At 39.3% G+C, this 13,857-nt stretch overlaps 1 protein-coding gene across 3 annotated transcripts; it reads right to left on the bottom strand.

Moving 5' to 3' along the window:
- Positions 1-1,309: 1,309 nt before the first annotated feature.
- MEAK7 (MTOR associated protein MEAK7) lies at positions 1,310-13,857 on the bottom strand. 3 transcript variants are annotated; one of them, XM_085306405.1, is made up of 8 exons: positions 13,841-13,857; positions 12,433-12,622; positions 9,589-9,819; positions 8,473-8,617; positions 7,545-7,985; positions 6,107-6,225; positions 4,577-4,756; positions 1,310-3,280 (listed from the first exon to the last, which is right to left on the bottom strand). In XM_085306405.1, exons 2-8 carry the CDS (start codon positions 12,598-12,600, stop codon positions 3,155-3,157), a joined length of 1,410 nt encoding a protein of 469 aa, XP_085162531.1. In that variant the 5' UTR covers positions 12,601-12,622; positions 13,841-13,857; the 3' UTR covers positions 1,310-3,154. The 3 variants fall into 3 exon arrangements, with proteins under 3 accessions (XP_085162531.1, XP_085162533.1, XP_085162532.1); XM_085306407.1 differs by lacking the exon at positions 13,841-13,857 and adding an exon at positions 13,597-13,613; XM_085306406.1 differs by lacking the exon at positions 13,841-13,857 and adding an exon at positions 13,501-13,554.

The raw sequence follows: 13,857 nt of genomic DNA, 5'->3' as shown, positions 1-13,857 counted from the left end.
GTTAGAGAATTGAGTGAGACTCTTGATTCAGATCCTTTATTTCCTTTTAAATAAGAACAATGTAAACAGCCTGCTTTGATTAGAAGATCTTTTCCTGTGGGCAATTTACAGTGTTTCTAGATTCCTAGATAACTAGCTTTGATTTGGCAAGACTTAAGCAAAGCGGAGGCCACATCAAAAGAAGAGTAGAGAGCAAAAATGCTAGCATTCAGCTGTCAGCTATAGCTAAGCTGTGCACCCAGGTGAGTAACAGGAGCAGAGTGGATGGTTGTAATGAGATGCAAGAGGAGAAACAGGCACAGTGCTGGAGGGATTTAATGGAGGGGACTCTTTCACAAGTGCATTAGAAGAAGATGACTCACACACAGTGACATACATATGGCAGAGCGATGTTGAGCTTTACAGTTGGAATAGCAGCTTCATGGAAGTGATTGAGATGTTTAGACCATAGCTAAGTCCATTACTGATACATACTTTCTGGGCAGCTCTGCATGCATAAACGTGCAACACAGATTGTCTTGAAAGATTGCTTAATCATTAGGTCCATCAAGCCCATCTTCTACATCTAAAGAGCAAATCTGAATAATCCCACTTGCTGGCTAGATCAGTAGTTTCCCAGTGAATACTACTTCCTGGATACATTAACTAAAAGCACCACATTCTCAGTTTTCTTCTTCTTGCCCCAACTTAACATCGTTACTTTAATTWGAAGATAGAAGTCTAAGACACAAACTTATCATAAAGCACAGTTACAGAGGTTAAAATACTATGCTGATTTTCAAGATGATTTCAAACAGGATTACATTTTGGATGGATAGCCTGAGAAGAACTGACTAGACTGACACTTCTTTTGAGACAGACAGAAATCAGCAACTGACGTATCTTTTGGTGAAGAACAGCTTTTTACAATTCACCCTTCCCAGAAACAGACTGCAAATGTTTCTGCTGATTATTAAATCATTGTGAATGGCTTCAGTCCTCAAAGAAATGTCTCTTTGTTATGGGAGAAAGAAGTCTAGTCATTTGCTTAATGTGCAACTACAGAAATTCAGTAATGTCCCACTTCTATATGCTACCCCATTTCAACAGTATTTAAGAAGTATTAAGAAGTATTTGAGAATGCAAATGAAGATTACTTTTGAGACTTATACTGAGAGCTAGAGGAAAGAGTGTTTTTTWAAAAAAAAGCCAACCTCAGCACACTTACGGAAACCATCAAGCACTTACTAGTTTTCTATACACTTTCTATTGTATATCATTTAAAATTATTTTTAAAATATACATAAGAGAAAACAATTACATAAGAGGATCAGTTTTAATTAAGGATTGTTTTATTGCTTACATTTTCTTATGTGTTACAAACTTTGGAGGCTATCTGGTTTATTTAAATAGACACAACATACAAGGAGATTGGCTTGGGCCTTTCACAGCACACACTGTTCTTAGGCTCAGATAATATATAAAAGGCATCATTGATTTCTAGGGCCTATAGCTGTAGTGTTTTCTTCATGATTGCCTTTCAAGGGTAAATTCATTTTGTAAAAAAAGTAAGTGGGGTCTAAATCAAGGCACAAATGCAAATTATTTAAAATGTTCAAATCCAGCTCCCTATGAAAAAGCACTGGGGGGGGGGGGAGAGGAGGGAGGGGTACATACAATAAAGTGCTGTAGAATAGCGTTCGTAATGAAAGCCCCAAGATCAGGWACCACTAATTGTATATACTGTTCCAGTACATTTTTTGCACTAAGCTTCATGGAAATTCAGACCTTTTCTATGACAAATTCACTCTAGTGCAAAAAGGATTTGATACAGTCCTTTTCCTTAGGAGGAGAAAGACTGACAATCATATGTACTAACAACATGCATAAACACTGCTTTTTGTCCAAACAAATCTGTTAAGTTAGAAATGTCAATCCCTGGCAGACATGAGAGRTTTTTTGACAAGTTAATCACACAGAGAATTAGAAATATCAAACCAATAATTAGTGATAGATGTGAATGGGTTCCAGTAGAAAATGTCCTGAGTCTAAGAGACTTTACACAACTTGACCTTGACTGGTAAACAGCCAACAATGGAACAGGGACAAAAACCCCAACCCATTCGTTAATTTTCAGACTTCAGCCTTTTCTTTTTTTCATAATACAGTAATCAATAATACAGTGATCATTAATTCTCTGGCAATAAGGTGTGCAGCAATGTTCTTTAAACAAGTTAAAGATGCAACCAAATTTTTTTCAAATTATCTGCAGCTATTATTCCCAACTAACTACATGTTTCCTACCTATTCCTTTTTACAGCCTAATTTTTTACTCCAATCTCAAATTAGACTACTAAAGAAGGTTATCTTGCCTAGGAATTTCTGTTGGAGTATGTTTGTTCAAGGATCACAGGGTTAGCCTGTTCTTAAGATAAATATGACTGAATGACTCTGAGAGCTCTTGTCTTGTTTGAAAAGAAATAGGCTGATTTCTGCAGAATAATATTAAGTGAAATTCATGGAAGTATAGTGTGTTATGATAGAAGTGGATGCTGTATATTTAACATTCTGTACTTTTCACAGCCCATATGGTATCACCTTATTGAAATCAGACTTAGAAAATCTGAAAGGTATAGCTTTAACTAGAGCATTGCAAATTAGTAGCATCTTTTATATGGAATCATTTGGACTGTTCTATACGTACAGAAGTATGACATACTAACAATTTGCAAGCTTCACTGACAAATTCCATCACGTGCAAGTAAATACTTTCAGCTGAGGTATGAGAAGCTTAATYGATGTCTTGACCATTCTTTATATAAATAGGTATCAAATTCTAGGTCAACAAGCAGTTTTGTCAATAACTTGTTCCTTGTTTTTAATTGTGTATGAAGACAGGATCTATTAGGAATGCTAGCAAATTAATTTTCAGCTAGAACTTACAGATGTCTAATGATTAATTACCTAGTTAATTTTTCTACCCTCTCCAAACAAAAATGCTTTGGATAGGATATTTTCTTGGATCTAAATATTATGTAAGTCCTAGACTTAAGCTTAGTTCCATATATCTATATAAATGTGAAAAAATACAAGGAAAAATGTCCTGTTCAAGGAATGTTAACATTCAGGAGTAAAAAAAAAAAAAAAAAAAAATTTTTTCAGGATACTGATTTCTTTAGTTACCATCATCATCATCTTCAATGGGTTCTCGTAAACCATCACTCTGCCGACTTTTTCCAGCCATTTCTAATAACGCCTGAGCCTCGGGATCTACATCTAGGATACTCTTCTTACCTTTTATCTTAAAAATGAAACAAAATAAAATCTATTCAGTTTAAATGTAATTACAAATGAATCAATAGCAGGTCACAAGCAACAGTCATACTCAAAAATCCACAAGTAATGTCATTTGCAAGCTCATCACTATGAAGCATACATACTTCCCAAGTATGGCATTTAAGATTCATGGGGATACATCAAGCGGTGTCACCGCTTCAGTAACATAAGATGCGCATAAAGTCTTCCTAAGAGGACAGTGGACTGTTTCAAATTTATTCAGGTTAAAAAACAGCCAGAACACACTGGTTAATCTGATCTCAGTTTCAAGTACAAATGTGAACTTTTTCTGAAGAGGAGATTCAAGTATAGTTCAATATTTTTTGTAAACAATTAGCTCTGTTTCTATTTACAGCTGTGTCCACTGAATGGATAGAACACATTAATTTAGTATGAAAAGAAGAAAACCCACCTCTGCAGAGCAGAGGGTTTAATAAGAGAATAAATTACAGGGACAGAGGAGACTGGAAGGAGGTCTCCTACTCATTCCCAGGAACAAACCAGACACAGAGTAGCATAAATCTATTGACACACAGTTTAAGCAAAAAAGCTCTCTCTATGAATCCTTATAGAAACAAGGCTTCCCAGAAATTTTATACATTCCTGTTCTACACAGAATATTAGGTGTTTAACTGCAGCTCTTGTGTCTTTATTAGTTCTCTGTCATATAAAAAAGTGCTGGCATTGGAGCTGCAAGGATTATAAACAGATGATCTACTGTAAAAAAGACAGTAAATTATAAAAGTTACTGAAAAACAGATCTTTTGGGTCACTCARTTCTCTTCCTGAACTACAGATTATGCTTTACTTGCGAGTTTCAGTTTTATATATAATGGGTTTTACTGAACTTCTCCAAGGAGGTTCCTCTCACAGRCCATTCCTCAACGTCAGAAAGGCCTTCGGAATTTCAGAATAAAATGTTGCTCTTCTGACTCGGTCTTCTCATGGTTTCTGATGATCTTTCATACTGGCAACCTCAATAATGCCACTGCTGTTTTGCCATTTACTTGCTACATAATATATGGCACCACAGGGCCATTTATAGATAGATAGACAGATGAATAGATAGATAGATAAACAGATGGCTATATGAGATATATAGACATGTAGAGATATTTGTAGATACATCCATATATATAGATATATTCATTACAATAGGCCAGTCAGTGTTAAATGAGAAAACTGCAGTTGTGAGCTTTTTATTCACATCTCCCATTCCAATTAGAACACAATTTCACAGGTTTTAATTTCTGTCACTTACCACTGCACTTTCTGGGAGGTCTCCCACTGCCCAAACTTCCATAGCATCCAGTGTAAAATTCTCTTTGGCTGACAGCTGGGGACTGTTGTAGGTGGTGCATCGAGGTTTTGCTTTACTATGTCCTTTCCCATAGTCGCTGTCTATCCAGAGTCCRAAGTAATCATGTTGTCCGCCCATACCCTGTGAATCACAGCAGCACATGAAACACTTGCTAGACRTACAAAATAGAGTGGGCAAGTTATGAAACCTAGAGTATAAATTGCTAGTTTCAGTATTTACATCATACACCTACAAGTAGGTGAGGAAGGATATTCTGGGTGAACCTGTATTCAAATTAAGTATTCYTGAAGATAAACAAGAATTTACCTGTTTGCTGCTCTGCTCTTCTATGTTTTACAGAATATCAGTATTTGCAAGCACTTCAGCTGTATCTTGTTCCAGAAATTTAGATTACTGGCTTTTGTTTATTGACTAACAGTCCCATTTAAATGGGGTGGAGGGATTGCTCTTTTGTTTAGAAAAAGTGTCCACGTTAAAGGATAAGGTAGCTTGACGTACTTTACTTTTAGAGCAAATTTATTCTAGATTACTGCAAGGTCCCAGAGTTATGAGCACATAATCCTTCAAAACTGTTCAAAAGAGGCGGTGTGCTGTGGTTATGTAGAAAGTCCTCTGCATCTGGAGAGCTCGTTTGTGGATTTCAGTTAGGGGAACCTCTCCCTCTGAAATCACACAACAGCGGCAGCCTACGTACAGCTCTCGCACACTGTATTGGGCTCTGTCTTCTGTATTTTAGAAAGCACTCAGCATGGCAGTGAGAACAGCCAATGGTTGAATCTGCAGTTATACAGATCAGCTAGCTCACTCTGTTTAAATGATGTGGATATGTGCAGCCAGTTCTTCTGAACAACAGAAATGGAGGACTGCCTGAAGGGTTTGCATTATAATCAAAGTTGGGAGAAAAATTTCTTCCCAGAATCCCTATAAAGCTAACCTGCACAGAGCCCAACTACTTGGGTCAGATATAAATATGTTCTATTTTAACTTATTTAGTACTTCAGTACAAATATCAACTGTAAAGGAAAGTAGAAACTCTACCAGTACTGTAAGCAGTTCTCCATAGCTATTCATAGTTCACATTTTATGCTCATTAAAGACGCTTTAAGGGGAAAAAATAACCCAACCCTCTTAGTAAAAGAGTGGCACAAATAGCACAAAGAAAGGATGAGAATTTTCTCTGAGTAGTGAGYGAAATAAATCAGCTCAAAACAGCAGAAGCAAAACCATCACAGAATCACAGAATGGCTGAGTTTGAAAGGGACCTCTGGAGATCATCTAGTCCAAACCCCTTGCTCAAGCAGGGTTACCTAGAGCATGTTAGACAGGGTTGCATCCAGGCAGGTTTTGATTATCTCCAGAAGGAGACTCCRCAACCTCTCTGGGCAACTTGTTCCAGTGCTCTGAAAAATAGGACACTTCCAAATATCAGCCATGAATCCAATTTCCAAACTGTCATTTCTTAGTACTTACAAGTCCATTTGGCATTGTTTGTTGGCCATGGTTCAAATACATGTAGTGGTTGTTGTATCCAGTGCATATGTACACAGCAAGAGAGGGAAAAACAGAAAAGAGAAAGCATCTGTCGTCACCTGCAAACAGAAGAAGAATCGGAGGTCAGAAAATTGGCTAAGCAGTAACTAGCCTACAAATACGATAGGAAAAAAATCTTGAAGAAACATAGTTGAATAAATCAAAGGCAGCATCTGCAATCTCTGAAAAACAGTCCTGATGCCTAATCAAGATCTAGGCCTATTGTTTACTCTCAGTTAACTCTGTGCAGGGTCACAGAAATCAATGGGATTATATGGCTGTGATCAAGGGCAGAGTCAGAGGCATGACTAGTACATTACATTACTGTGTAAGGGTACAACTACTACAGGCTTGCATTGTATCACTAAAACTGGCCGACTGCTAGACCCATACAAACTGATATGAGTCTAGACTCTCTTCGTTCTGCCTCTATAGATATACAGATTAGTTTAGGCTCAATGATTTAGAGAACAATTTTTGTTATGGCCAGTTTTGTATTCAGAAGAGTCTGGGGCATGATTGTTCTGTACCCTGCATGTTATTCTATCACTAAAACATACAGTGTTGTCCCATCAACATAATGAAATATTACACTAACTGAATGAAGCAATAATCATCAAGYATTGATTAAGTGTAGGAATTGATGAGTTTTGTTTTGTTTTGTTTTTTAATCAAAAGTGAGGTTATTCAGCAGGATAGACTGATATTCAGAGTCCATCAATTTTTTTTTCCTGAAAACTGTCACAAGAGTTTTTTCCAAACAGTTCAAATAAAGTCCTCTCCTCTAAGTTTCCAAGGRACAAAAAGTTCAGTTTGTCCAAAGGAACCTTTTGCTATGGAATTTTAAAAAAGAAACAAAAGCAAAGTGCACAAAAGGCAATAGAAGAGTCCAGGAGACTTAGCCTGGTGTTTGCCTGTTCTGAGATAAAAGATTGCCATCTGCTGGACATGTTATTTAAACACTAATTCATCTGCTATGCTGTATTGCCTTCATTTTCACCCATGCAACTCCAGGGGTTGATGGATTTCACTTAAGAGAGAACTGGTTCCATGATCATTAATACTGTAATTTTAAAATTCTTATCAAATAACAGACAAACATTCATAAGTAATATGCCTGACTAGGTACAAGGAAAGAATAATTTGGCATGTATTTTATATGCTTGCAGAATGTCTGTTATTTTTTGCCATAAGAAAATACTTCTAAAGTGTAGAAAATATGTTTCATGTTACATATGCAATATAAGCAAAATAACAGTATCCATTAAGTGGACAGGATTGTTGCAGCTGTATAGAAGAAACAATGCTCATCAAAGCCATAAGATATTCGCAAAAAGAAAAAAAAAAAAAGAAAAAAAGAAGGAAAAGCATGTCCTGCCTTGAAACTGTGGCTTCACCTCCCAGGAATGAGATGCAAATCCACCGAAGATATAACCATCTAAGTCCTTTAGGATCACTACGCAGGGACCTTTGTTCACAATATGCCCACATAACTGTGAAAAGCTTTCCCCGTGAACYCTAGAAGAAAATAAAAGTTGCCACTTGTGCTGTAGCTCTACAGGCAGATGGGAGTTGATGTATATGATGGATGGGATGTCAAAGAGACTGATAAGTCCTCTTCCTTTGATGCCTTTGCAGCCTGGAACCAAGTTGACTATGTCTTTGGCTTGGTCTGAGAGAGAATGCAGGACATGGAAGCCTTGTCTGATAACAACACTGAGGAAAGTAGAGATGTGTGGAACTCGATACACCCAGTCCTCAATGACGCTTTGATCAAAAGTGGTCTCCATCAGCTGAGGACCTACAGGTTTCTTCCCATCTAAATAAAAAGACATATGGGAAAGTTATTCAGCTGGCATAAACACTATCCACTGGTTGGGCGGACATGACTAAGAAACATGAACTCCTAGTTATATGAGATTTTCTTTGTAAGACTGTTGTTATTATCRCAACAGTGCAAAGGTAATCCTGGGCTCTGCAGAAGCACACACAGTCATAAACATATGCAGATCTACCAAAATACCAGTCACCTGCAAGTTAGGTATTTGTAAAACACACATGTTCCATGACAAAGTGCTCTGCATGCCAATTTAAACTGGGACTTCAAATCAAAAGAATTTATGGAAGGAATTTGGGAAGGTAAAATAACCAAAATTCCTAAGTTACTCTCAAACCATAATGTTTTAAATACTGATCTCACCATTTACATTCAAGGCATATATGACCTGAAGAACATAATCCTTGTGAGATCAGTGATCCTGCAAGCTCTGTGCCATTCTRGGATATACTACACCAGCACTGCTTACCTGCAAGCTTCAATTCTGACAGCAGCTGAGAAGCCAAAACCTTTGCACCACTTGCAGAATCTCTAGTGTTCTCCAAATTCCAACCTTTCAGTTCCTTCCTGTAATTCAGTACATGGACTAGAGACATGATCAGATCCTCTGTGAACTTAAAAGGTTAAAATATTACCATTATGGTATTTTTTCAAGAAAATTGCTAAGAGCTTCAAAAGACCACCACACACTTTCTGGGAATAGAGACAAGCAGTACTGATACTATGATCCTACCTGCAGAAACCTCTTCTCAAGTGTCAGAAAGAACACAAGTGCTATCTCAGTGTCATAGATTTTGAAAAAACACCCTTTTCCAAGACACTTTTCAACTGTTACTTGACAAAGCATCTCTGTAAAATACAGCGGTGGGTGGAGGGGCAAATTTTGCAGTGATGGGATGCAGTAGTGGATTAATGTTTGTGAGACCCCAYTCCCCCGTCTTGCAAGCTACATGTTTGATTCACATGTCTAGCCTGTGCCTATATGACCATGTCTCCACCAGTGACACCACAGCAGGAAGACTGGCGAAGTGAGCAGAGGACTGCGTTCAAGTTGAACAGCTGTTAAAGTGTTAAACAGCTCTGATATTTGGATGAGCTAAGACAGAGACAAAGGGTCAGACTGTGTCCCTTCAATTCAGGCTGTGCTCCCATGTGGAGTCCCAGTACCTTGTTACCTTGTAATTGCTCTGGAAATTGTTTTTTCCTCAGTTCCAGGAAGCACGTGCCAGCCACATCATACCCTCTGCTAGCTCTCAACTCTGGCCATTCTCTGCACCTCTCAGAKTGTGCTTCTGAATCCTCAAATGAAGCAGTCAATGGGGTCCCCAAAATCTAACTCCTGGTTCTCAAAGTAGGCAGGCTGGCATGGAAAATGCTTGAAAATGGTCCTCCCATATAATCCAGTTTGTTTACACTGTCCAAGATCAGCAAGTCAGTGGCAGAGCCGTGGAGAAGATAAAAAGTCAGAAACCCCTAATCTGAACCTCCTAGTTTAAGGATCATCTTCAAATGAACAATTAACAGTCCACAGTCCTGCTCCCTTTTAACACCCCACTCACTAGACCATGTTTAACTGCTTGTTTACCTCCTGGATTTGTTTGCCCTTCACAGGCCCTTCTGTCTTGGAGATCATTCTCATTATTATGGTAATCTTCTCATCTGCATTCCCTTTTAAGAGGTTTGACATAAAAATTACAAATTGCTCCTTAGCAATCTGTTCGCTTGGTCCAGATGACTTCCCACTCAGGTCAATACTTTTCATTCCATTGTACAACCGAACAGTCATTTGCTCTGGTAATGGTTCCCGCATATAGGCCTACCAGTAGAAAAAGAGCAAAAAAACCATATTTTTAAAATGAAGAATAGTTAATATATTCCAGCTATTCTGTGCAGAGCTATACTGCTTATACACCAAGTATCTACTAACAGAAACAAACTTCTGTTAAAGGATAGGTTTTCCAAGAGAAAAAAATCACAAATATTTATATTATCGCCTTTTCAATGCAATTTAGTGATTTGAATCMGTTATTCTAAGAATGCCACAGACTTCAAAAAGAAAGCTGCAAAATATTAATAGGATACTAGCAAAGGATTTCTGTATGATGACTGGTGCAAAAGTTTACAACTCTGGGAGTCCAAGATTAAAAATTATGTTATGCTAATAATAACTCTGCCTTTGGTAGTGGAGCTCACAGACRTGGAAAGTAAAGCATGTCTCAGTTCTGGCCTCATGAAAACACAGGCAAGGTATTTAACTAGAATGTATGGGTAGAGACAATTCTGAAAAGCTTCTCACTTCCACTTCAAACTAAATTTAAATCACCTGACTTATATAAGGCATCCCTAGTGTGAGACAATTGAAATCAAAGTTTATTCATCCAAGCTGCATGACTGGCCTTTTGAATTGCAGTCTGACTTGTATACATCATCACATATCCCAACACGGTGGGAAAGATCTGACTCTTTATTCAAGAAACTTTCACAGTACTCAAGATAATTACAGAGTTTAAAAATAAATCATACAAAATACATCCACATGTAAGGATGTGATTACACAGTCTCTTCACTGTGCAAAGGACTGTGCATAACATGCTTAATACCTGACCTCACTCTTATATGCAGAGGTGTAGCCCAATGTAGACGGTGCTGAAATCAATGGAGCTCCACCTGTGTAAAAGCACTCTCATCTATTCAATGGAGTCGCTATTACCAACCCACTGCTGACTCAATACCACTCCTACTGAAGCCACCAGGGCTATTCCTATTTGATGTTGATGGTTATTGCTGTGCACACAGGGTGTGATCCAATATGCCAGCCCCTAGCCTGCTTCTGTTGACGTCAATGGTAAAACTCCCATTGATTTCAGTAGGAACAGAATTGGCAACCACAGGCATAGATATTAGAGTGCTTTATGTTGAGAGAGGGACTGTCACAGGGGGTACAGCTGTCTTCAGGAGGCTTTCTAAAAGTGCTCCATGAGCCTAAAGTGAGACAAGCAGCAGGGAAAATCATTACACGCACTATACTTCAGGGCTTTTCACTTCACACTGCAGTATTACCTGCCTACTCCCTACTTTTTCCTATCCTCCACTAACTTTGTTGCACTGTATTGTTATGCTCAGAGCTATTCCAGTGAGTAGATTTGGTGGGGGGGGAGCGAAAGAGGACTGCAAAAAAAGGAAGCTTTAATAAATATCTAACAAACTCACTTCTCTGACATTTTAAAATCCTTGTCTCAAATGGCTTCAACAGCGTAAGTACCTAGAGAGTCTTGATTTGCCTGCTATCCAAGCTACGCAATGCCACCCACGCTCCGGTGCGGAAGCCAGGCACCTTCCCTCTAGTTAAGTGCTGAGTCTAGGCAGAATACAGTAGCTTGGGGATGCTGCCCTGTCAGTGAAGTGCTATTAGACTGTTGCTAGATTAAATCCATCACATATCCATCTAGCTCAGGCATGAGTATAGATGCATATTACTCAGGCATGTCACTACAATAGTCCCTGTACTAAGGAATTAGGCACATACAGACAGTCTTTTAGAAGACTTTAATTTAAGCAGGCAAAGCAAAAAGGCAGGAACTGAAAAGAAAAAGGTTCATCAATGTCACATCAAGCTGGTGGCAAAGCTAGAAAGAGAAATACTTCCAGATCACAACTGAATAAAGGGCCACAGTTTTAGAAGACTGAAAGGCTGGGCAGCAGCAACACTGTTTCCAAACTGGTGACCGCTCATAAAAAGCCAGGCTGGAGCAAGGCTAATCCTCGTCTGTATGCAAATGAATTACTCACTACCTTAAAACATCCTGCCTCTTTCATGGAGTTTTAATTTAACGGATTTTATTAACTGTGTTAGTATCTCGTGGCTTGATTCCTCTTTAACTGAAGATATCAAGAATTATAATGAATCATTTTCCTTTGATTAGAAAATGAATGCAAAGTTAATCAGAGAGCATAATATATGTTAATTAACTAAAACAGGGAGCTGCCGCTTAATCAAGTGAAATTAAATTCTCTCCTTTTGATGCAAGTGGAAAGATTAGAGACAGGGATGCAACTGAGAAAGATATAATCAAATATAAACTGAATTCACAACAGCTTTGCAAGAAAATCTGTAAATAATCACATGCTACAGACTTTGTGGGGGAAGACTATTCTCCTATTTTTCTAGTTTCCGTAAAAATATTTTCATATCTTCCAGGTTACTTTAGAACTGAGAAAGCTGTGGATGGATCCAATAGTGCAATTTAAGAGACCCATTAATCCAAATTCAATAGTCATTATTCATCTTAAACCRTAAGAAAATATTAGATATCATTAACTATCCAACTGAAACAAACAAAACCCTTAAAAGCAACTATTGGCACATCTCTAATTCCTTCCTGGAATTATGTTTTATACACTACATTACAGACATAGTAGATTTGCTTGCCTGTAGGGCTGCCAGAGTCATGATTTTTTTCGTAGCTTTTCCACTTTTCGCTCCTGCTGCACCACTYGATATTGATAAAGTATCAAACAATCCATCGATGTCAGTCTGCTCTTCAGGAAGAAATCTGGACAGGTGATTCTGATAGGTGTTGCTTTCTGCATTTCCCATCTTTCAAAAAGGTAGTGAAAACCTGAAACAAAGGAAACGAAAACCTGAAACAAAGGAAAGGGAAGACCAAAAAATGTAAAGAGAGAAGAACCACAATGGCAGCAGAAGACACATCAGACCTGTACAAGTTTAGTGAGAGGAGAAAATTACTAGCTTTCTAGTAAGCTATTACAACTAGTGGTAAGTCTTCATGAATACAGCAGCTAAATGAACTCGAAGAAAAAACATCTGAACATTAACTAGAGTTAAAAAAAAATGATCTGTCAGCTCTCTGCTAAGACCACCCTGTCTACCAATGCAAATATCATTCAAGCCTTATCAAATGGAAAAACCRATATGATTTAATGATTAGATTAGCTTGTACAAAGTGACCGTGACTCTGTCGGCTGGAATACATCAGTAACGTGAAGGGAATGGCCTGATTATGGATTATTCATGACAGACTACGCTACATCTTTCTGAGGCATTAACGGCCTAAGTCTCTGTACAGCATATGGCACTAAAACACCATCACTCCTAAGTCTCTGAAGACCACAGGGGAATGTTTTTCTAGGGACGCAAGTCAGAAGTCGTTCAAAAGGCTGCCAAGGTAACCAAAACATTTGGGAAGAGGACTCCGGATCACCAAAACACACAGCTGCGTGTGGCGCTGACGCATCGTGAGAGCTGGCGCCCGTAAAATTAGGGGGTTTTTTTTGTTTTTTTTTTTGAATTGTTTAGTGGTACAAGTGTCCTTTCTCTCCCTCTGCCCGGTTTCGCGGCAAGAGCGAGGGGAACGGGAGGAAAAGGCAGCGCGGGCGAGCGGCGTCCGCCCCATCTCCCTGCACGGCGGCCCCGGTCAGAAAGCCGCCGGCTGTCACAGAAGCGCTGCCCTGCTTCGTGCTACAAGCAGTGTCTCACCCTTTCATTAAGCTGAGCAGTACTTATTAACGGGATTTAATAAACAACTCCAAATTATTAACAGCTTAGGGAAAACAAATTAAGGAGACGAGGCACCAGGAAGGGTCCCAAGGCCTCGGCTCGGCCGCTCCAGCTTCCCGCCACGAGCCAGCGCTGAATCCGGCGAGCGCAAGCGGCGCCGCGGCCGCCGCGGCGCCACCGCCAGCAGCCTTTTGGGGTGTTTTCTCCCGTTTTTCCCCTCCCGCCCCGCCGAGCCGGTTGGGGCCTCCCGGGGGCCCGGGCAGGGCGGCGCGAGGCCCCGCCACGGCCGCGGCGCCCCCGCCGCCTCCTCCTTCCTTACCGGCAGGGCGCCGCCGG

This window comes from Rhea americana, unplaced genomic scaffold (genome assembly GCF_003343005.1).
Source record: "Rhea americana isolate MKP2758 unplaced genomic scaffold, rheAme1 scaffold_24, whole genome shotgun sequence".
In the NCBI taxonomy this organism is placed as follows: Eukaryota; Metazoa; Chordata; class Aves; order Rheiformes; family Rheidae; genus Rhea; species Rhea americana.
Note: the sequence above shows the minus strand (reverse complement) of the source record. Positions and strands in the feature narration are given on the sequence as shown.